The sequence below is a fragment of the Lasioglossum baleicum genome, chromosome 13, assembly GCF_051020765.1.
Source record: "Lasioglossum baleicum chromosome 13, iyLasBale1, whole genome shotgun sequence".
In the NCBI taxonomy this organism is placed as follows: domain Eukaryota; kingdom Metazoa; phylum Arthropoda; class Insecta; order Hymenoptera; family Halictidae; genus Lasioglossum; species Lasioglossum baleicum.
The window spans coordinates 4861255-4887333 of record NC_134941.1 but is presented as its reverse complement, the minus strand read 5'-3'; the positions used below and the strand labels follow the sequence as shown (position 1 = coordinate 4887333).

Genomic DNA, 26079 nt, shown 5'->3' with positions numbered 1-26079 from the left:
TTCTGCTTAAAATAGAATAAAATGTTAATATTTTTGAGAAACTAGTGTAAATTAACTGAGTATTTCAAGTAAATCAAGGTTGTCATCCGGATTGATTAAACATACTATAAATATTTTTGCCATTGATATTACTAAAGAAATTCAAAGTATGAGTGAGGTATAAAAATAGTTCATCTCCTATGGAGTATCGCGAAATTTCGAGTTTCTAAACAAAAAAGTTGTAGCCGAGTTCGTAGCAATAAGAGTGTATAGGTTCGCACGAATCAATAATTTCGCCGCTGCATAAAGTGTACTACGAACGTCAACAGCAGAGAGCAAGCAAACTAATAACATTTCACATGTTGTGGAATTTCTAAGTATGTATATAAACAAAAATCCAGTAGTCTGGACCACGCCAGTGGTAGTTTTATACACTGCCGGGGCTAGTAACATTTTGCCGCTGCACAGCATGAGCTGCAATTGTCAATAACAGGGTGCAAACGAACCAATAATGTTTCGCTGCTATGGAACTCGCAAGAGTATAAACAAAACTCTTGTAACTGGTTCTACACCAACGAAAGCTCATAGAAACACGCGGACCAATAAAATTTCACGATGAGGCGGCGCAACGTTGGTGCCAGTATAAAATTGTGTTTCATCGCTTCCCTTTTCTTCTGCACTCTCGGTTTACCTATAACACGTCCTTGATCGAAGTTACATTCTGCCACCCCGAATTTTCATAAACGCTTTTGTTTCGAGCCAATTATACTGCGAATTTTATGCGTTTGTGGCAAAAGTGAATTGGAGAACTACAAAACTGTGATATTAGAAGAATTTAAAAATATTAAACAGCATTTATGATTTTTTAAAATTATTATTGGAAAAAGTACACATTTTATTTCTGTTTTTGACGATTGACTTTAAATATTTTTATTTTCCGTGAAGATCTACAGTCTAATTATAACATACCCCATATAAATTATACTCCACCCCTTCGAATCATTATTATTCTTTCCATTTTCTCCGTTCAAGCCTATCTAGTCAGTCTAATAATATTTATTTTACATTCCACTTTTTTGGAATACCATTAGTAGACAGCAGATTTGATGCATCTATGACCAAAATGAGTAGATCAAATACAAAACAGTGAAGCATTTAGAGAATTTAAATACCCTATTTTATTATTTCCAACTTCCTTAGTATGATTAATAAAGGAACTGAATGTAGCTTCTACATCCCCTAATTAATGCAAACAATTTTTATTTCACATTCAGTTTAATATGAATATTTAATAATGATATATTTATTAAGTATTTATTTGTATAATTAATATTCATTTCTAGTATTAATTTCAATAAAAATGATTGAGACAATTGTTATCATCGGTCAAAAAGCTATAAATTATCTGCGTGTTCAGTGCTCGATGCATTTTATCTTAATTCCTTCCGATTCTGTGGAGACACGCGTTTTGCCATGTATCCTCCTAGACACGGAGAGGAAGGAAGGCAGAAGAAGCTGAACAACGCTGTCAGAACGTCGGAAGAATTTTACAGAAAATGTTTCTGTTTTTCTGCCTCGGAGCCAATGTAAAAAGAAGGATGGAAAAATCCGAGGGAGGAAATCCGTGAACGGCGTCTCGGGGACGGGAAACTTCGGCGGTTCCGCGACTTGGGCGGGACGAGAGATTGGCGAAAACAAAATCTCAAATACGAAAGTCGAAAGGTAAACTTCTTCGAGGCCGCGGCGGGTCCTGGAGGGGAAATGTTATGTCCGGTAGTGGGAAAGAGTAAATTCAATCTGAAATGCCGAAGCGTCACTCGATGTTGTGGCCGCACACTAGGGAACAGAAATCATTAAAGGCGTCTTCCGGTCTAAAGCATCACTTTGTAGGCCGTCTTTCGAAATTTTTGGAAGGAAATCAGACAACTGTTTTGTATTGAGGTTTTGCATACGCATTCCCCATTATTTAGACTGTACTACAGTGTAATTTTTTGAAGTCAAAATACTTAAAATTGTCGGTGTTAAACTTATGCATAGGATATGCGTTATAGTTTCTTAAGTTCTAATTGACCAATTGACTTGAAATTTTGATAGAATCTGCAGCACATACTCTGATGTAGTACGAACCAAAATTGTTTAAATCTGTAAATTTTTTCAAAGGCTGAAAAATATTTTAAAAATCGGTAATTTAACTTCAAACTGCTGCCATTTTGTAAATGATCAAGATTTTTAATTTCTTTTAGTTCGGACCATTGATTTAGTTCGCATTGATTAATAAACTACCTCATTTTTTTCTAACAGTTTTGGCTAACATACTCAATACAATAAAAACTCGTAGTATTGATTATTTTTACTATAAAAAAATCACACGTGTCTTTCAACTACCAATAAATATGTTCAAAAGGTTCAATAGCTTTCCTGAAAAAATTCCTAACTATTCGTGCGGAAACGACATCATCCCTTAACCCTTAAGTGAACCTCCAAAATGTGCTTGAAAAAGTGCAAGGATTAAATAAATTTAAAATAATTAAGGTAATTATATATATAGAAACTTGGTAAGACAGTAAAATTTCATCTGAAAATATTATTAATAATTAAACATTAAATAATCATTTAAATTGTTTTAATTCTTCGGCTGTTTCGAAATCCAACTAATCGTTTTTATTATAAGTGCATAACATCATCAGTCTAGTTACAACTTATAACTACGAAGACTGTCATCAATTTACAAACTTTTGAGTTCTGTCCCAATATTTCTTTTTAATTAACGGAGGGAAAACTGTCATACATTTATAGCTCAAGTCAATTTCACAAGTATTTATTGATTCTGCTCACAGACTGGCGGATTCCCATTTGCAATCTGTTGAACTTCAACGATTTGGAGGGTCGCCGTTCAAAGCCGTTTTACAGAAAGGTAATCTGCGATCGCTTATAAGTGATAGACTTTATAATTTAATGTAATGCAAATCCGCGCATTTCCCGGGGAAAAGTTTCGATACGGTAGCGCCATAAATCAGGGAGTCGGCTGACTTGGAGGATTCAATTTACCGACGTCGACGTAGCACGGTTACTGTGGTTAATTAATCTTCATAATCCCATGACCGAGGTAACGTCTCAAGATACCATTTTTCCCTGCTTTTCACCATCGCGATGAAACAAATATCGATTCGGTTTCTTCCGGCACCCTAGATATCATAGACTGAAAACGGATGGCTATAATTATCAGGATTATACATTTTTATAATACATAGAATAAGCCTTTACCCATCTGTATCATTAAAGGCCTTCTAAAATTCAATTTGAATAAACGTGCGATGAATTAACACGTTCGCTCCAAAGTCTATCGGCAAAAGCCCTTATAGTTTTTATCAAATATAGTAGAACCTCGATTATCCGAACTAATTGGGATCTAGGTTGTACCTTCCAGAATATTATATTATGAGACAATATAGTATTATGGTTTTTCCTCAAGCTTTATATTTTTTCGTATTCCTCCACCGTTCGTAAGTCAATTCAATGAATTCATTTAATGGTATTTTGTCATAAAATATAAAAAGAATTCTTATCACAGAAGAGTTATACCATTCATAATGTTATGTTACGTTTTATGTTATTACTCTTTGCTCAAGCTTCTTTCCATACATTCTGCACACAGTGCAACTTAATTTAATTACTAGCACATTGTAATATCGAACAGTATAATTTAACGCAATTTAACGCAGGCAGTAACAACAGTTCTAAAAAATACAGTTTTATCGGAACCTTTTAATCTTATTATACATATGTATATAGAGATACGCGTTGCTCAGTTAACGTCAAATAATTAGCAGGAGAACGGAAAATTAATGTCACGACTGATTGGATGGCTTTGAAGTCGCTAAGCTTGTTTTATTGGCATTTTAATTGCAAGTTATAAATTGCGGACTTTGGCTAATAATTCTCAATAAGCTGTTTGCGACGGATATAGAACGTGTTGTGCATTGACAATATAAATATCAAATGAATTACGTTCCTTAAAGAATTCAATAATGTCAGCTAATGGATACGTGCTTTAAAATACTCAATGTACATTTCCATAAAACCAGAATCTACTTGTATGCGCATATGAATGACCATAGAAGAATTCCAAGAAAAATTGTATTCCGTTTATCACAGTGGTTCCAGTAAATAAAAAATAAAATCGAACTAAATTTCTTTGAATTCTGTATTTTACGCTTAGGTTCTGACTGGTTGGGAAGGGTTCTGTAGATTTGCTGTCTTCGACAAGTGATTCGTCGGCGCGGAGTAGGGATATCACGCTCACTGTCACCTCCTGATGGACGATCAGTATAATGAGTATAAATCAGAGCAGTAAAAAGTTGAACAAAGTTGACAGGTATTTTTGTTTCATTAGAAACATAACCAATTTAATAGATCGGCAATCCACAATGTTCTCGTAGACTCGTAGTCCATCAAAATTGTTTAGAGGACAAACCATAAATTAGTAATAAATTGCGAACTTTATTAACTGTTCCGGGGCACATTAAAATGTCCTCAATCAACGGCATCAATTCAAATGAATTCAGTGGAGCTCTTTCTGTTCGTGGTTTCCTTCTTATATTCATTTGATCGTTTGTCGTTTGTCATCGATATGAAAATGAAAAAAAACCGTCGACCGACCAAATGAACGAACCGCGTGTTTGACTATGATGAACTGACAGGACGGTTCTCTGTCAGTTACCAAGCATCGTTTCCCTTTTCCCGTGACACTCTCTTCCTTCCGTGGCTCGTTTGCATACCGAGAGGTCACGTCGAATAAGAAACAGATCTTGCACAAATTATTGTATCGAACCCACCATCGAGGACTACCTCGGCCACGTCTCGGAAGGAGCTGTTGAATTTCTTGGTTATGATCCCGCCGTTAAGCATCTATCGCGCTAAGAATGCAGTCAGGTACGGTCAATTCGGCAATTTGAATTTCATAAAACCATATTTTATCGCACGATGGTCTATAAAACGAAATGTATCTGATAAATACTCGTATTTCGATAAGCATTACTGTTATCGTAACTCTCTGTTCGTGCTGCGGAAAACTGTAAATCAACAAGTAAGATTAATATATTCTGCTATTAATTCACTTATTAATGGTGATTAATATAGACCGATTTTATGCATTCGTGACAAATATTAGTGCCTACAATTTGAAACTGTAGAAAGGTTAACAGAATCGAACAGTATCGATATATCACATTCGATTTACTAAAATTATTATAGAAGGAGAGGCAGTCCTAGAATAATTTTAGATTGTTATAAAATAGTCTATAAAGAGAGAATGTATATAAACATTTACAGTTTGTCAATATTGTGTATTCCAATTATACATGAGTTTTGTCAAGTTTACGCATTTCTCGTTCTTATCAATTGCATGTTTCGATTCTCGCGTATTTTACTTGCATAATAATTTCTTCAAATATAAGTAACACTTGCACGAAGAATGGCATCTGTTCCAAGGATCTTAGCAGTTACGGAATGATTTGTATATCGTTGTAACGGTAATACTCAACGTCGTCCATAAATCATTAAAAGGTTAATAGTGTAGGGACGATTACAAAACTTGACAGTCGAAATTTGAATTATATCGTGGCACTTGCAATTCAGGAGACTATCTCAGATTTCGCATTGATTAATTCCAGGGAGTAAATTCCCACAAAGCCCGCCATTACGCTTAATAGGCTGTAAATACACGCAGATGCGTGTGGAACGTGGTGCATCATACATATGCGCCGCATTCTGTTGGTTTCTGTTATTTTGAATCCGTCACTCCCCAGCCAGCCAGTTAATGTTTATTAAAGGTCGACAACGTGGAAGTATATTATGCAACCAATTATTATGTTTGCAACGTAATTGTAACAATGTTTCTTATGTTCTCGTAGAATTCTTTCTTCCTCGTATTTTCGTAATTTAACGAAGTTGCAGAAACAGTATATTTGTTAGATACATTTCGAAATGAACCTTAATCATTTATTTATATAGATTATATATTACAAATTAATATAAATTAATTTGTATTTCAAAAGAGATTCTTACAGAGTTTCTTCGAAGGGACTTTTACGATTTTTTAAAAAATTGTAAAAGAACTTGAAACATAATTTTTTATATAAGCTTGTTGAAGTGTGTGATTCATAAATAACGACGTATCTTTCCACTCAAGTTAGTGAGTTTGGTATTTAATATTTATGTTCCATAAAATCCATAAAATAAACAGGAAAATTTGTTGCAATTTTATAAAATATTTTGGAGGAGCTTTGTATAACCGTTTTCAATGCAATTATAATGTAGGGAATAATGAATCTTCTTATAAACCAACGTGTAAAAAATGGAAGAATGTTGATGTGGCAAAAATATTTATGTATCAATTTCAAGTTGGTAACATCTGCACTTCTGTCTTCATTCGTATCGAATTGTACTGCACTTATCGAAGCATGAATTTGCGGCACAGGTAATACTCTGTACAACTTTATGAGAATTGTACATAATGAGAGATAGTGTAATCTAGTATTCCGCGAGCGCCACCGCATCTTTGTTTATGATCTTCAATATCGTTTATGACTATTTGATTCGGAATCGACTATAAACGTCTTCGTAAACATAAATACATCCGGGTTGAATGCGCGGAATAATACGATCATTGGTACCTGTGAATACCCACTAAAATGTAATTGCAAGGTTACTTGCTATAGTACTGTGAGAAATGAAATTGCTGGTTACATAACGTTACTGACAATTTAATCCATTGCGGGTGCATTTTAACGAAAATGAATTGTATATTGCACATATTACATCGTTGATTTTATTTTAATTTATTCTAAATTTCTCTTTTTAAATACTTTGAACACGTATTTAGCAAGTAGATTCTTTTAGCACATATCCGACCGCCATTCTTCTCTGTTCACCATTCTGTTCCTATTAAATTAAATAATTCCATGTTTCGGTAATGTCCATGGGTTATTTTAATTCATATCAACTTACACGCTCGCTATCCGTCTCAATAACAGTCTGTACAGTTGTAAAAATGTGATCAAATGAAACGTAGCTTCCGATAAAATATGGAAAAAGATGTTATTCCACTAAAATCATAATGTATCCCGAAGTTTTATGAAGACATAATATTAGCTTTGAAAAATTCTGAAAGAATCGTCATCGAGTAGATGACGCGTTAAGATTGAATTTCTAAGAACATTCGACGTTTTGTCGTGGCATCTGTAGCGCATGAAAATGTTTTGTTAGTATAATGAGATAGTCTAACGAGATTTTGCGACGGCAATCATCTAACTGGGACACCGAATTTCACTAGAACGCCGCGCAATAACGTGTGGGGTGTAAGTAAACGTGGATGCGTGCGGCGAGCAGTGAATCATACATATGCACCACCTTGTGTGTATCCTTCTCTTCGATTCCAGTTAACTTGGATCACGAGCCCAGCATGCCGATGTTACCGGTCACGGTTCCCGAGGGTTCGTCCTGCAATTTAAATGACTGCGACACGCAGCAAATGTCTCCCGGGGTTGGGCAACAACAGCAGCTTACCCGCAGTCTGGTCTCGGTTGGTTCCAGCGTCTGCCGAATATGTCACACAAATACATCCAAGGAGCCGCTCATTTCGCCTTGTAGGTAAATGTATAATCGTCATTCCCACGACCCTTGTCGAGGTTACCACCCTCGACACGTACACGGCCCTGCGTCCCGCACTCGGGTCGTGACCATTTTAACACGTTGCACGCCGCGCGAATTGTAGTTAACTCGAGCTGCGATTGGTCAAAAGTTGCACCAGTTACGGGAGACTGTAGTTAGGTGACTAATTCTTAACACTGGCCCGTTGGTATTCTATTAACACGTTGCACGTTATGTGAACTGTAGTCAACTCGTGCTGCGATCGATAAAAAATTCCACGAGTTATGGGCGACCGAAATTAGGTAATTAATTGATTGATTTTTAATTAATTTTTAACGTGTCCAATTTTTATGAGTGAATCGTTGGTTTCTTGTTTTAACATTTTGACACGTTCCATATCGTGCAAATTGTAGTTGATTCGTTCTGTGTTTGAACAAAAATGCTTGTGCACATTTTGTGAACGTTGAAGAGACTGAAAAATGCAAATCAGTACAAACATACAGGAAACATAAGGGAAAGTTCAGAATGTTGAGCTTGATAACATATGTTAAGTTCATCGAACCCCGTGGGAAGCCCTTCATTGTGAATAATTGTTAGAATTTACTATACAATCAAGATCGTTGCAATTCCGACAGGAAATCAATGATTAATACTACTGTACCATTAGGAGCAGATCATTCACGTAGACAAAGTTAGTTGTTATGTATCTATGTGTTTACTTTTGAACTTTAACTCATATATTCAAAACTTGTCGGATGCAATAAAGTTTTCGTGATTAACTGTGACTATGAGATCCATGGTGTACCCATGAATTGGATTTAATATTCTATGAGCTGAGTGTGGCCTCAAGAGTTGTTGTTCTTTTAATTTGTCAGCCAATGTGTTAGGAGTTAAGTCGCGTGAACAGAATTTTTATTCGCATGAATAGTAAAATACCGTAAAATTATATGAAACTTTTAACACGGTTCTAGGGGCCATTTTGGTTATATATAGCGGGGATGGTCCACTTGTCAAAACTTAAATTAACATACCATGTGGTCGAGATAACTAGTTTTTAATATTTCATGAAAATTTAAAAATACAAGGTGAGATAGTAGCTTCGTTCACTTGAATACTACCTACTGTTATTTGGAACAATATGAAATAATATAAAATAAATATTTTCGTGGATGGAGATCTATACAAATTTTCTTCATTTTCTGGAATGCAAAACTATACTTTATGGAACAGAATGCTGTTAAACGTAATGTGTTGATTAAATCCTGAACGGCTTGGCGGTATCACAGTACTCACAAATTTATATTGTATACATATTATTCAAGAGTCAAGAGTCCCCGAAGTTACATAACACAAGATAAACATGCTTGTGTTGAGATCGATTACTCTGAATAATTGAAACAAATCCTTGCACTTCAATAATCTAGGATTTATCGAACATAGTAATATTAAATGCGTCGGTCTGTTGACAAATGTATACATTTCGGTAATACGTTATTTCGACGTAACGAACTAATAACACGACAAACAGCGCTTACAGAAACATTAATCGCGTGTTTGAAACGCTATAGTAAGCTCTATTAAATGTAGCCGCGTGTGACTGTAAGTTTTGTTAAATCCTACAAATGCCATGACGAAATGCTGTAAACACGTTCTCTGTGTTGCGATTACAGACAATCCTGGGAAAATACACGGAAAGCGTTGTAATACATCGATGTACGAATGTCGTATGTTAATGAAAATTTACATTCGTATAGATTTATTGAAATGGGATGCGATTGCTACATTACGTTTAGCAGATGTATTTATTCATGTTGATCCTAATAAAGAGTGTAATTATGTTAATATCGTGGATCATTGTGCAAAATAGAAGTTTTCTGAATTGATTGTAAGCAACACGAGTTAAATAACAATCTATTTCTTCATTTAATAATTCTAAGAAGTTGCAAATAATACAATAGCATTTTTGACATTAAAAAAATTTAGAAACACCTTTATATTATTTTCCACTTCTTAAAATTATTAAGGAAAGAAATAAATGTCTGCGTAGCCTCTGTATCTTGTAATTAATGTAGACCATTTTTATTTTGCATGAAAATCCGCAGCCTAATTATCACCATTGTATGTATGTACCTCAGATATCTTCTTTCCAAGAGCAGACCATAATTAGTACAGACTGCAACACGTTCTTATTTAAAAAGCTTTGAAAATGTAAATCCAAGTAGCAGATTTTTAATGAAAGTATTACACTAAAGTATATTTTTTTGTATATTTTTTATTTTACTCCCATTTCAACTTTTTACTGTACCACCCACCAAGATATAATTTTGTTGTGAAACAAACCAGCATCAACAGAAACGCCAAGTTGAAAAGGATTTGGTTGTAACTGTATAACTGTATTGGTTGTAAATGTGTATAACTGCTTGCATTTTATTTTCGATCATTTGATACTTTGCTATGAATTGTATTGACTTAGTCGTGCAATCTAGTCGTGACTGTAACATCCTTCTTACGGGCCGCACTACGTCAAGCTTAACAATAGAAACAAATGTTGTTCCTTAGTTTCAATTGCTGTCTTGGTTGCGAGGAGAAACACATTTTCCCAGCGAGTTACAACTCCACTACGGTCATTCTTAATCGAATTAAGAGTTCGTTACGTTGCTTCACGGTTTTAATTCCAGCCCTCGACCCCCTGAAGTTAAAAGAGGCGCCCGCAGTCTTTTCAATATACGAATAAAAAGCTCAGCGGCGTGTCGTGACTAAAGCCTTTATTTCTTTCCTTTCTGTTTTTTTGCTTCTTTTCATGTAATTTTTCTTTCACTCTTTTGGCTCTCTTCTTCCCCGCGTCGTCGTACAGCTTGGCCATCCGTTCTACCCTTTGCTCCTCTTTCACTCATCCATTCCCCGCGTCATGTCCCCTGCCATCCGCCTTATTCTTCCTGTTTCTGCCTTTTCTCACTGTCTATGTCCTTTTCCGCGAGGCAACTTAATACTCGAGGTCCTCGCGAGAATTCCCGGCGAACGATACGCGTATCGCCTGACCCATTTTACACCACGCGTTCCACAGAGTTTCATCACGCGTTTTGCAATCTCTACCCGTGTCCCCTTGTGACAAACTATATTTTTTCCTTTTTAATAACCCCAAATTCAAATCCATGAAATCTGTCTATTCAGTAGCATGCGGATGCTATTCCCAGTGGAGTAACACTGTTACATGTCCACATCTAATCGCCTGTTACACTCCTGGACAAAAGTTCTTTTGCAAATGTTAACTCTTCGCGTTGTTTTCTTAGCTGAGATTTTTTCTCATTTCCAATCGTTGAATAAACGTATAGGTCTGAAGAACTCAGCCAATACTTCGGATATTTGCAGTGATGCTTCTTGTGCGATTTCGCGTAATGTCAATATTGAATTTGAGCCAACACGAATTATGTTTTCCCGGTCTGATAATATCGATGGTCTTCCGTTACTTTTTACCTACCATATAATTTGCAGAATCTCTGCGATGTTTTTACAATATTCGAAATTACGAAACTTGTTGATTTTTCAATTCAATAATTTACGATGGAATTTTCGTTTCACATTACTTCTTGCTGCGGTCCGTGTTGATATCCGAGTTAATTAAATTGTTGTGATGAATGATTTTTTTGCGAAATCGTGACGTTTGTAACATATGTTACGCAGTTCAGTTGGACCTTTGTTTATCGCGGATTTTCGCCAGCGATTCAACTAGTTCGTTTTAATAGAAAGTTGCTAGCAGTTTTTACCTGGTGGACAGGACTACTCTACGTCATCCAGTATCCGATTACCCAGGCTATATGGATTACAATGGGTTACTGAGAATGGAATTTTATTCGGCTTATGGTTGCGATCCCCCAGTTCTCCATATTCGACCTTCCGTTCCGCCACCGTTCTATAACTCCGCTCCAAAAATCGCCACTGCGCTCGTTAATCCCTCAAATAACTGCATTCTTCCCTAATTAGCATCAAACTTCTCTCGCCACACTTTTGTCATAAATAGACCGCGGAAATCTATTCATTTATGGGATGTGTTAAGTCCAAATTCTGCCCAGTTCTAAAAAAGATGTTCAACTGGAACTGCGTTTATACTTTTCTTATAATTTTATTTTCTCTGGCGTCGGGAATGCATTGTTACCTACTTTGTATAATCTAAATTTTTGTTTTAGTCTTTTAATTTCTAGCTTTAAATCTATGTTGTTTAAGCTGATTCAAATCATTCAAGGATTATAGAACGATAGAATTTTAGTAATATTTAATGGAATATTAACAGTTTCATTGACTAGGAAAAAATTTCATATATTTTCAACTGCTTTCATTTTATCTTTCAGAAAATAAATTTGCATTCGTTCTCTTCTCGAAGTCTTTGAATCCCGCGTCCCGCTTTTAATTTGTCGCTACGTTGAAATCCAAGCAAACCAATTCCGCTATTTGATTTGCTTTCGAAATCTTCAATTTTTCCCGTATCCAATTGTAGCCTTGGCGTCGCCATAGAAGGAAACCAGAATTTCTCTACCTTCCTGTTCAACAAATTGGCTGCATCGGAACCGGTTATTTTTACCTTTTGCTTCGTTTTGAAAAGTAACAAACTTTATAGAACTGGAATCCAATTTTTTTAAACTGACCTTAAATAGTTAATCTCTGCTAGTACATAAATAATTCTTCGGAAGGTCTCTTTTGCATTTATTAGACGAACAAAACTATGAAATGAAAAATATTATGAACAAGGAAGTTGCAAAAATTATGGGAAATTCAACATCATCTGGTCACGATCAAGGTCAATTTGGCAAGGAGTTTTTTATGTCAATTTTCAAAACATCACGGGTGTAGAATCGCGCCATGGTGGCCGCGACATACAAATTTCTTGACAGTAAGAAAGTAACTAAATTTCATTTTTTTAATAGACACCGTATAAAAAAAATTGATATGACAGACAGTCTTGAACAGTCACTCTAAGCCTTCTAGGGTTGATTACCCTTCCCACAAGATTTATTCGTGTTTTCCTTTCCTTCCTCCTTCTTCACTTTTTTCCTGTTGTCCTATGAAGCGACGATAATGCTACAAAGGATTCTTTGCTGGCAACGGGAGACGCAGAGATTGCGAAAGAAATGCATCCTGTTCAATCAGGAGCTTATTCAGTGCAATTTATACCTATATTTAGTTATTAATAGTAATCTGTTAGAAATTTTATGTGTTTTTATCCAAAAACCTCATTCATAATTTTAGACATTCGATTACGTTAAATTTTTGATCGATTAAGAAAAGTTTTAATATATGACATAAATTGTAATTGGTTAGGGAAAGTTTAGTATGAGATTCCTGTTGAAACTTTTAGTTTCTTCTAAACCTATCTTTGCTATATGTGGTCTAGCTTTGTCGTAGTAAAAAGAATAACTTCACCCTTAATGATGAAAGAAAAATTCAAATAATGAGTAATTTTAATATTTGATAATTTTTATCACTCATCTAATTGTAAGTACTTTTTAAAAGTACAGTGAAATTTCACATACTTATAATCACGTTCTTATTGGAAATAAGAAGAATCAAATATTTAAACAAAATAAAACAGTGATTGGTACCTACATGATGATTAAAAATAGATGTAGGTATTAATATTTCGTACAGTGAGTTAGCGTCAGAAGACAGCATTACTTACAGACTTGGCTCTCAGATGCAGTACAGAAATGCTCTTATTAATGATCTGCCATTGCTGGTAGAAGGTATGAGAGTGTACATATTTGGTAGCCACGTAGCTCTAATAGGATGGAATATCGAGTCATTTTTCAAGGAGGATTCTACTCGACCGAAAATATCCATATCACGTATAAAGCAGCCTTGAGTAGACCAATTGCAGTGCTATCTTGCTCTTGCAATCTTAATGTAGTTGTATCACGCACGTAGTACCAGCAAACTTTTTGACACGTCGTAACACTATTATACAAGAGATAGGCTGGGTTTACACCAGTTTTTAAAATTGCAAATAACACTGCAGTTTAAATCAGGTAATGGTAAGCACTTTCATATAAAAGTTTATGTAGTAAAATTTTACAGAGACAAGATACGGTTATCGCGATTATCCTATTCCATTCTAATGTTTATTAAATTCTATTTTTATTTGAATTGGTATAAGTAGAGTACGGATAATATACATTTGTAGCAAAAATGTCTAGACGAATTACAAAACTGTAAATACATTAGAAGGATTCATTGTTGTTTTATCACCATTTTATTAAAATTAATTTTTATAATGATGACCACGCAAGATTTATTCACGTTAACACACCTTTCGTTTATGTTTAAAAAATGTATGGTAGTCTTTTGTTAAAAAATGCTGAATTTAAATATACAAGAAGAAGGTTATTAAAACATCATTTAATGTTTTTGAAAGGATCTTTCGTTTTAAAACACAAGTCTCTTCTATTTTTATAGAGACAGGAAACTCAATCCAGAGAGTTTCGATTTTAATTTTCAAAGGCTTATCACTGAAAAGAACGAGTGTCCAATTGTTCAATTTTTCGTCAAGTTATCATATAGAATCATTTTTTGCTGCCACCTGTGGCTGGACACTCTGCACAGGCTATAAGCTCATCATATGACACTCGAGTGTCCGCCATTTTGAGGAGCCGCTGTTGATGGAGCGACATGATGAAAATAACATCCAGCTTTGTTTGAATGCAGTCGGATATAAGCTATTAACGAACGACGTGGCAAAATCATACTGTTCTCTTTGATCTCTGTACAGCAGTCGCGATTTGACATTGCGAAACATGAACGCGTGACATAAATGTTTCCGACATCGAATTCCTATATTTTCGATATTTTCGGTCGAATAATTTAAAATGCATAAAAGCCAGCGAATTAGTTTACTTTCCCAGTTTGTCTTCCGCCGTGAAAAATAATTGGAACTTGCATATGTCAACATTGTACGCTGATTTTTCTTACACACAAATTATTTTTCTGTAAATACATTCTGGAAACTCTTATTGATATCTTAAAATTGATACGATCATCTGTTTAAACATTAATCGAACCATCTTCTTTAAGATGACTACGCTATTTTTATAAAAACTCACAACATATTATTTACAGATGCAAAGGAACACTGGCCTATGTGCATCTTGCCTGTTTGGAGAGATGGTTGAATCAAACTTCACGTTCCTATTGCGAACTGTGCCGTTATCATTTTAATGTTGTCGAGACACCACGATATCGATTGTAAGTTCACAAAGTTAGTGTTTTATAAGTAGATTGCGGATTTGATACATTTATGACAAAAATCTAGTAGATCAAACAATGAAGACATTAAATTCTTGAAATTATTAAGAGAAAAACTAAATATCTACATAGCTCCTGTATCTTGTAATTATTGAAAATAATTTTGTTCTGTGATAGATTCACCGATTCCCTTGTAATATTAGGCTGTTGCGTATGAAATGTCCGATTTTTAACAGTAACATTGAATAAACATCTAAATAAATTATTATTACGGTGGAAATTGAATTTTTTGGTCGTCCATGTTCTTCAATTGCAAGATTATCATCTCAATTTTTTAGCCTTCTTTACCATCAACAAATAGTGCGTTAATTAATCGTCAATATGTTATTTTTCCACTTATACAAAAAGAATACTCGGCAATCAAATTGATTGGCATTGAAATATTGATTTAAAAGTAAAATTGGATATCTAAGTGAAAATTGAAGGTGAGACCTTAAAGATAAGCTTTGCACCTTAAAATGAATAAATGAACCTGTAGATTGTAATAGTGTTTCTCGATGAAACGATTCATAACATTTACGTCCGAAAATCGGACATTTCATATGCAACAACCTAATAGAATACATAAAATTCAATTTGTTTTCGACTTGCATAGTGATCACTTTTATGGGAACCTTCAGGCCAGAATCATTAAGAATATGGATTAGCCATCCGAGGAATCGTAGGAACATGCAGGCAGATTTGCTTATCTTCACATTACTTTCCATCGTTACGGTGGGTATGGTAACTGTTTGTCTTTTAGGTGAGTGTGATAAACAATAAATCGAAAGTGTAGAATTTTCATTGAATTTCCTTGTTACAAAGTTATTATAGTTTCTTAATAAGAATTTAAAATAATATTAATGTCTCGTTAAGTATAATATGGACATAGAGCATATAATTATTTTTGTTTTTTTTTCGATCAAAAGCTTTTAGTCATGATCAGACACAATATTGTAGACATTATTGAAGATATACTATATTGGAGTATATAATATGTAAAATTACTATACATATTATATTATTCAGTTTCGAAGCCTATTTCTATTAACAGTAACCAAATGTTAACGTTAATCACCATTAAAACCATTATATTTTGCAAGTGCAAAAGGATGAATAAAATTCTGCTATCTTATCTGTTATGTTATCTGTTATCTTATATAATATCATTGTGTTGTAATGTAGGTATGCAATATTTCGTTATTGAGGGAAAGAAAATTGGCATTTCGAGACATTGGACAAGAAGGGCTGTTTGTTTCTTCTTAACCGTCGTCGTGAGTGGCTACATTACAACAGTATATTTATTGGGAAAAGTAATTACATTACCTATTATTAGTATTTACATCTACACATAATTACTTGCATTAATCAAAATAGATCATTATACCTACTCTGATGAGTATCACTTACAAATTATGACAATATCTCAATTTAAATGAACATACGGATGGAATTAATGGCCAAAGTCATAATTTACAGGAACAATAATAATAATACTTCCATTATTTTCGTTAAGCATAATATCAGACAAAAACAATTTCTTATTATTATTACATAACAAGTTACATAACGATTATTAATATTTAATAATAATTAAGAGTTTGCAATAAACCAAAATTTGTTGTAAAGCGTTTTTGTCCACAGAAATGGTAAAAGTGGATTATTTACAATCCACTTCAATACTGCCCGTATACACACATCATTATCATAAAATAATAACGAACCGTGAAAATTTATGCATTTATGTCATACAAACATTTTCCAATAGTTACAAACTACAGTGATTAACACAACCATTTTATATGAATTTACTAAAAGCGTCAACAAAATTTTGTTAATATCGATTTACTTTCTGTTTCACCAATAAAAATATGAATTTGCACATCATTAATAAATAATAACGAGACTGAGAACTATCATTATTACAAAGCAAAATAAATTTTTGTCTACATCTTCTACACCAGAATTAAGTAATTAAATGACGATTTCGATACTTTGGTCAATCTGGACCCGGGCCAGGCCGTCAAATGCTTAAACTACAAATGTATAAAAGTGCATAAGGATTCACCGTCTGTTTTTAAATAAACGTTGATAATACACCCACCATTAATTTTCTTGCGGGGACCTTATTCCGTTCGAAATTACATCCCCTATTTTACTGTCGTTTTGGCTTCACGGTATATTCTCCCTGTAGCTGACCACGCAGAATGGTGTAAGTACTGAACAGGATTCGCATTGTAACGAAACATATTTAACTCCCGTTTGCTGCGCCCCAAGAGACGGATCGTGTTCTTGCAATTAACTGGCCGACTGCTGCTGGCACGCAGAGATTAGCTTTGCAAGTAAAGCATAAATCTGATCATAAGTCCATCGTTTGTTCCATAGTGTAATATCAGGCCGCAACACACTAAATTCCTGTTTCCGAATTCGGCGTTCTTCAGCCACTTTGCGCGCAGAAACAATATTCGGTTGCAAACCAATTTACCCAAAATTGATTGTTGGTTCCTACTCATCTTCCGTCACGTGTCGTTTATTTGGGATCCTCTGCGATTCTGTACAGTATAATTTCAACGGTTACTTTGCGTCCGAGGAAATTGTATTAGGAACGGACTGGAATATTTCTGCAATTTAATTTGTGCAGAACAATTATTTCATATTTTCGTCGAAAAACAATTATCACTAGAAATGTTTATTTCGAAGGTTACTCGAATAGCTGGACATTGAATGGGCTTCAAATTAATGTCATAATTGGACAATGGATTTTTATGCAAAATGACATTTTTTAATTTGTATCGCAACCGAACTGGGAATAGAAATTTATTTTCTTTCCTAATGTGTTTCATAAATTGAAAGTAATCGCTTCTAACGTTTCTACCCCTTATTTATTCGTAAATTGTAAAGTTCAATTTATACGCAAGAGTTTACAAATACATTATATACGGTAAACATAATGCAAATTGTATCGTGTTTGGTCTCGTTTTAATCAGAAAAACGTCAAAAATACGTTGTCAAAGTTTGATAAGAAAATAATTAAGAACAAGACAGTTTTGTTATTAGATGATTTTCTGGTCCCACCAAGGAGTATAACGATTATGAACGTGGTCTACTTCCAATTCTACAAAGTTTCCTACAAAACGTGAATACTTCTACGTAGCTTTTCTTTGACTTACCAATTACGTAGCATAGAAATTCTGACTTAACAAACTGTTCCGAGCCAAAAAAGTCATAGTCGAGAAATGTTATTTCACTTAACGTTTTTATCGTTGGTTCTCGAGCCAGCAACGTTTACAAACCGCAATGGAAAGTAATACAGCCTCTAACAAGTTTTCTAAACGACCTTCCGTAATCTAAACTTTCGAGTTTTTTATGTCAGCTGTGAATAGACCTTTTTTGCAAATGCATTCAAGACGTATTCTTCCCTCGAGTAATCCTCTTAATGGTACCGCGTTTCTGTACTCCTTTTTTGGAAACTTTAAATCCATCTGGCACATCCGCGAGGTGGTCAGGCAGAAACTTGAAACTTGCCACCTTTGTTTTCATCAAGCCCTGACGGTACTTCATTTAAATATGCAGACATTTCGCGCGCAGCTCGTGTCGCGGTATCCTGAGAATAATGAAACTCGTTTCGCCTGCCTTTTCAAAAATTAGGAAGCTGTAATATTATAATGCTCCGCGAACTTCTCTTATTTTTATGGTTTTCGCACGGTCTATTTTCTTTCGAGGAACAGAAAATTTAGTTTACTTCTGCTGCGAAAAAATTAAGTCGCAACTGTTAAATTCACCACTGTGGAACGCTTCCGTTAAATTATTTCACGGAGACGGGCAGGTATTTTTTAGCGCTACGCTATTTATGTTGTTCTGCATTGTAAAATTGAAGAAAATTCTATTGAGAGGAGACAGATATATCTCAGACATATCTCCTTTATTTTTAATGCCACAAAAAAAATATTTATGGCATAATTTACATGGTATCGAACGAGGAATATCATAGAAGAACAATTTCTTTTATCCGGTTATTTTTTCATAGTTCTTTCAATGTCAACGTTATTTTTTTATCGGAAAACTAATTTTTTTATTCCATCTTATAGCGGCTGAAAAAATACATTTGAATATGCTTAACTCATTAACAAAATGGAATAACAAAAATAAGTTTTCTCGATAAAAAATAACGATGACCTTGAAAAAACTATGAAGAAATAACATGACCAAAAAAACTGTTGTTCTACGATATTCCTCCTTCGATACCATTTAAATTATGCCACATATATATTTTTTTGGGGCCATTAAAAATGAAGGAGATATTTAGGTGGCCTCCTTCAACTGAGACACCCTGTATATGTATGTTAAATAGCATCTATGAGAAATTATACAACTTTATTTTTTTTTTTAAATTTTGATAGATACATTTTTGTTATTTTTATAAAGTAATGTGAAAGTCACTTTTAATGCTTCGTGCACTTGTTAAAGAAGTTTCTTTTCAGCGTGTGCGCGAATATTTTTGTCCTATACCGTATCGCCGTGAAATTTTTCTGCGCGCAGTGAGTATTGGGTAGTTTCGATCGAGGAATAAAAATATAGAATTTCAGTGGAGCAGCCACATTCGACAATGGCTGGAGGGCGAGTATAGGTCAGCAGTTATATTGTTGCAGCTCCGCGACTGTCTTTCCTGGTTTATGTTTATGCGACGCGGTTCCCCCGACCCAGATAGCAACCTGCCCCGGAGCAGATACACGTTAATGCACGGCGCGAAGGTGAGACAGGTGAGGCTAACACGCTCGACTGCGTGGCTGCATCGTCGACTTGGTGAACCGGAACAAAGGCATTCGCGACGCATTCTTTTTGGTTAAAGAAATAGCGCGAAACTCGCGAAGGACGAGGACCGATAACGTTGAAATACCCCGGGCATCTTCAAAATGAAACGACGATGAACATGAGACCGCAACGTCGCGCGCGGGAGGTTAATAAGGCTCTTCACCTGTCCGCTTTTGTCTTTTGTCCGCTTAGCTCGTTCTTAGAAGCATGTCTCGGGTCACGATCACGCGCTTTGCTTCCGGCGAAAATAAATGGATAAAGATCAACGCAGAGATACAGCGAGCCGCATAAGTATTCGTATACAACCTCTAAAAAAGAATATCTTTTTTTATTGCACGATTGCGAAAGTCCGTGCACAATTGTCAGACTTCAGGCAGTTTCTGAAGAAAACAGTAGTCCAGCAGCTTGTAAAATGTTTCTCAAAATTTTGGAAAGAAATACATGACATACTTTTTACCACGCTTATATTAGCTTGCCGAGTTGTTGTATATGCGTGAAATCTTGTAATCGAATTTTAAACCACTTCCCGATGAGCTAGAGACTTGAAACTATAAACATACCTCAGAACTGGATGACAATGCAATATTAAAAAAACAAATTAAAAAAAGAACTGTGCGTTCAGTAATTTATATCTATTGTTGAACATTAATATATATTTGTCGTTTCCGATTATTGATTCTGATGGAGTTAATCTTTGCAAATTTGATATTTCGTTAATTGGTCATTTCGCAAATAATTTGTTTTGGTCTGGTGATTTCTGTAAATCTGTCTTTATAGATCTCATGATTTTCAGTTCGATTACTGCAATTTCAAATTCCCGTTGTACTGTATCATTAGTTATCCGTACAACGAATTTTTGAATGAAATCGTTCGTATATTTCAACGTTCGATTCCGAGCCCCGCACTTCCGTGTCACATGTCCATATTGGTTTCGATTTGCATTTATACGATGTGGTTTTAAAGTTGATTGATAGTTTCAATTTCGGTGCTTGTAACCAATTTATTTTACGCGGTTGCGTACTTGCTTTCTTGTCGACTGTGACGCATTTAATTGATCCTACACAAAAGGTTTCCTGCAAGGAGGCCATTCTTTTAATATCGAGTACGCGATCACGAAGAACTCGCTAAGGAGAATGACTTAATTTCGATGAAAATAAGTTAAGACAGGCAGGAGGAGAGATAAATTATGAAATTTTATAAAACATCTTCATGACGAAGCCTGGAAGAATAATGAAAGACTCCGGAAGAATATTGATGCAGGAACTATCGGAACGAAGTTCAAAAGATCAACGTTGAAGGGTGCTTAATAGAGGCATGACAAGTTGCTTTTATGCGCCATCATAGTAACGTCAATCAGCGTTTATGAAACTTGGTTTTATCCGACCCAAGTGCGTTACAATATTCGCCGGATTTCACTTTCTACACTTTCTCTCTCGATTTTCTACTTTAATATCCCCCCTTTGAAGATCTGTCATTTGACATCAAAGAGGCCGTTTTACAAATTTTCTCAGCTATACAATTTTACAATATCAAAGAATTGTGGAAGATGCTAGAGAAGCGGGGTTATTTTAATCAAGAAAATCTCACCACGGGTCCAGCCATATTTTTTGCCAGTATTTTAGTACATGTTTTAAAGAAAATTCCGTCACAAAATCGACACTATAACGTGTATATCAATGGAATGGATAAGAAATATTAAGATGAATTAAAAATTGAACAAGCACAGTATTCTAAAATGCAGATAATTTCAATGGGATTTAGGACATGCTATTTCATCGAACATTCTCTTTTTATTTGATTAAACGCGGCGCTTCCGATAGAAAGTTGTGAATTTTACAATTACTTTTTGTCACTCTATTGTTAGGTACATCCAATGCGATTAAGAATTAAGGGGCAAATAACTGTGTTTCTTAACTTAAATTACACCACTTGTCGTAGTGTAACGGGTTCACGATAGACGGTATTAGCGATTGTTAAAAAGTGAGGTTCAATTGAAAAAAAACTATTGGAAATGAGACACGTTAATTGATTCCTAAGAAGCATAGGGTGCATAGCCGAACGAATATCTCAACAGAAACGAGGCAAGAATTTCTAGCTAAGTGTTCCTCGCAGCATAAATTCAATTCCCTTCAGGTAGTCGAATCGAAATCCAGCCAGTGCACATTTAATTAAGAATTATCGCGAATACGTGACAGTGCGGAATCAGTTTCGCCCCTTTTCGATCAGGCCACCGCCCGAAAGCCTGGCCACTTCGAAGACACTCAGGACTAATTTATCGGGGCGGAGTGTCTTTTGCCCGTGACAACCGAAACTGTCTAGATAATTTAAATCAGTGGCAGAGAATGGCCATGCTTGTACAAATTTTCCTTTCTTCTCCAGCCGTGTAAAGGCTCATTTTTCTATTCGTCAGGAGCAGGTGTCGCCCTGGTACAGATGGTGGAAGAGCACTGTCAACGTCAGACTTATCATGGATCCCCAACTATTTAGGAGACCGTCGAACGAATCGTTTCAAGGTTTCGAAACTCAGACAACGGGCAATGCAGCATTGAATAGTATCAGGTTCGTTTCAACATTGCAAAATACGCTAGTTTTTCAAAATACCGGGTGTCTCGCGCAGACAATAAATTGGGAAGTAATTCTACACGCAAAAGTGAGTCGAAAGACGCTTCGTGTTCGAGTAAAACCAGTTTGAATATTCAGCGAATTCGTGCGTTACAGTAGTCTCTCCGTAACTGTCGCGTCGCGTTGTATCGTCGGATCTGCAGAGCGACAGTTTTGATAGAGGAGCTCCGACTGAAAAAGTAACAGGATCTGAGTAATTATAATCGTAGCTATATCGTGTTCGGCCTTATTTTAATCAGAAAAACGCCACAAATAAAAGTGTCGCAAGGAAATTATTAAAAACAGATAAGCTTTATCGCGAAAACCAAGGTACATGGTACTAAATGAGCAGTAGCTTCGTTATTTTTACGAAATGGTTTGCAAAATTTTGGGAAAAACACTAAAAAGATTAGTCATTGGATTAGTATCATGTTATACATTTTTATACTAATTGTATTATGTATTACTTTTCCAGGCAGGGTGATGCTAATCCTGATCCAGAATGACAAGAATACCATTATTCGTTGTATTTTTACTCTCTGCAATGTGTTCATTGTAAAAGTAACAATAAGTAGCATTCTAGTGAGAAATTAGTTTACACAAATCATCGCGTAAAATATTTCTTTGGTCTTCGATAAAATTTCCAATTGGCATGTTGTTTGATTCTGGCCATCGATAACTACGTTACAATCTTTCGAACGAAATGGAATGACAGTGAAGCCAATTAAAAATTTCTAATGACACATGTAACTGGACAGTAGCGTAGAGTACAAGACACTGTACCATAAACATAATAAATAATTGTTACTAACAACCAGGGTTATTGACAATCAACGTATCAATGGCTTGATATTTAAGCAAATGGTGTAAAGTTTACAAAGTTGCCAACAATTATTTCTCTTGTTCTGAATAAAGTTTGAATTTATAATGAACTTTGTAATATTTTTGAGAATTGAATATTTTAATTATTAAACGTTGGCTTTCTTATTCTGTACAGTGTATAGATATGCAATTTCATCTGTACTGCTTTTCTAAATGTTATTAATGAACAGTTATATAAATTTTAGGGCTATTAAACTTATTGTTTAGTTATGTAGTGATATAATTTAGTATGCTAAAGTCTGAAACGGAGGAGAAGTTCCAACTAAACTTTGGTGACAATCTCGTCTTAAGGAAAAAATATATTGCAAATACAGAGCATTACGGTAAGAACTAAGCCCGAGTATTTTCATTCGGGTACAATCTAAACTACGCAGATAACCATAGTTGTTTGTGCCCTAGCCTCGGAACGAAACGTATGATAATAGCGCAATATAAATAGTTGGCAGACCTCCAGGTGAGTTAATTGCTAGATCAGCAGTAGTTTCGTTTCCTGTGTCCCAGCACGTCCGACTGAGCTAATTTTTTCTTGGCAGAAGGTGTGCTTAAGCTGGCAAGATATTCCTGCTTAATGCGCCGCCCTAGGTGTACCTGCATTTGGATCTCATTTGTGAGATTAAATCTTTCGAACGACGCGGGAAATATGTAAACGTTCCGAGATAGAAGGAAACCTAGATTTGCTGCGAGGGTTAACGGCATGTATTATATAAATATATTGATTTATTACTATCTAGCCAACTGGCTTCAGAAAATATTATTGTAAATCATTACAGGGATTTTATGCATTTATGAGAAAAATAAGCCAGCGGAATATACATACTTATTTATTACTATCTACCCCAAACTACCTTCAGAAAACATTAAATCACTAGATTGCGGATTTCGTGCATTTTTTATAAAAATAAGGAGATGCAATTCTATTCAATACTATTTTCATCGTGTTAAAGCGTGGACTTTGTATGTATTTTATAAATAAACTGAGCCAAAATTCTTTTATTATTCTATGCAACGTTATTTTTTTACAAAATAAAACGTTGCAAGAACGAAAGTCCATTTGTACACAAAGGTTTTATCTTCATACAATTGTTGTTGCCGCATCAAATGTATCATAGTTTTTATTTTCAAACATCAACATCATCGTCCAGTTGTGAAACAAAAAATGGACAGAGAAATATTTCGAATATGAACTATATCGTCAGCTTTTAAACACGAATAGTGTAATACTTATTAATGGTGCTAATATAATATGATTTTAATCATTCCCGTAGTTATATCGGACGGGTTTCGATTGAACCGTTTAAGCGGTCGATACGAAACGCTTCCCTGATGCGTGATATTTCTCTTTAGCCGAAATTTTGCGGGTAAAGTCCAACATGACCGGTCGGTAATTCCCGACCTCTCCCGTGGATGTCCAAATTTGTAAATCAAGAACGCGGATACAATCGAACCGCCATAAAGAGAGCCCGTCAAAAGCCGATAAAAAGAAATCCCGACGGGCAGCTGCGCTTTCGCCAAATTTTCTTATCGCGGAAATAAATCGGATAGCTAAAGCCCGGCAATTAGCAGTAAATATTGTTCACCTCGTTCTGGATAATCCGCGCTTAAACGCCCGGGCCCCCGGTTCGTTCGACTTTATCCGGTAGTTAGTTAAGCTCCAACAAACCAATTACAGTGTCCCGCGTCGCACGAAGGAGCACTGACTATCGTTGGATCAGGGACGAAGTGAACTGCGCGGTTAGCTTGACATTAAGTGCGGAACAGCTGATCCTTAATGACCAATTCGCGGAATTAGGCAGTGTAATTAATGGCCGTGCAGACGAGCCGCTTACGATACCGAGTTAACGACACTTTGACGCGTGCCGCCCAGATAGCTGAGGGTACACTGTGACGGATCACGTTTCGAGGACTACCAACACCTAACGAGACGCTATCATTTCGGCTGGGGTTTTCGGGAACGAACCGGGGAATGGGATTCTGGCACCTTCTGCATCCCCCCCCCCCCCCCCAACAAAAGTACAAGACATAAAGAAATTTAATCATAGGTCTATTCTAGCAAGAATTTCTTTTCCTACTGCATTCCTAATGTTATTGTTTACATCGGTTCCAAGAATTTCGATAAGAAATCTAAATACACTATTGTCACTATGACATTCATTGAAAAATTGATTACACGTACGTAATTTTTCCTTTTTTTTTATTCTATATTATTGTACTCATTTATATTATTCCTGTAAAGCGAAATAAACCCAGAAGGGTTTAGAATGCTTACGAATAAAGTACGTAATTTTTACTGTTAATTGACAGCACGCACCTTTTTAATTTGCAAACTTTTATTTGGTGTACGAAAATGTTCAACAATTTGGAATAATGCAGTATAGTATAACGGATATTTCTCAGTATATAAATTATAAAGTGGGTACTATAAACGTCGAAGATGCAAATTATCGTTCAAGTAAGCGACAAGCACAAATCCAATCCATAAATGACTTTAAAATACTAAAAAGGGTCGAGAGAAAACACATAAAAGGAATATATGATACACGAATGCAATATACGAGACATTTTAATAACTGGGATGGTGCAACCTTTAAAAAAGCAGTCGACCATAGATTTTAAGGGATTAAAACGTATTTTACCATAGCCAGAAGGGACCAATAGGGAAGATATAATTCACGTTGCACTTTACACATCACTCCACCCCTGCAAACTAAACTTATTTCTTTTTTAAATTGTAGTATTACACTGTCTTAAAGTATTTTAATTATTCGTGACGGAATTTTATCTGCAATTAATTTAACGATATCTATCATAATTACTAACGTTATATGCAAAGTTTTTTTTCGCGAATTATGTTCTCAGTGATCATACCATTCCTAAAGTGATTTAGGG

General features: G+C 35.3%; 2 protein-coding genes across 5 annotated transcripts in view; one reads left to right on the top strand and one right to left on the bottom strand.

Moving 5' to 3' along the window:
- Dpr1 (defective proboscis extension response 1) overlaps nt 1–26079 on the bottom strand; it is a 467695-nt gene that overhangs the window by 216355 nt on the left and 225261 nt on the right. The gene's annotated exons all lie outside the window — the stretch shown is intronic.
- On the top strand, nt 314–24273 carry LOC143214859 (uncharacterized). 4 transcript variants are annotated; one of them, XM_076436350.1, is made up of 6 exons: nt 7210–7629; nt 14734–14859; nt 15515–15661; nt 16084–16211; nt 22121–22269; nt 22787–24273. In XM_076436350.1, exons 2-6 carry the CDS (start codon nt 14832–14834, stop codon nt 22815–22817), a joined length of 483 nt encoding a protein of 160 aa, XP_076292465.1. In that variant the 5' UTR covers nt 7210–7629; nt 14734–14831; the 3' UTR covers nt 22818–24273. The 4 variants fall into 4 exon arrangements, 3 of the variants coding, with proteins under 3 accessions (XP_076292465.1, XP_076292464.1, XP_076292463.1); XR_013010233.1 differs by lacking the exon at nt 22787–24273 and adding an exon at nt 314–4911 and having other exon boundaries at nt 7419–7629; nt 16084–22260; XM_076436349.1 differs by having other exon boundaries at nt 7210–7625; nt 22121–24273.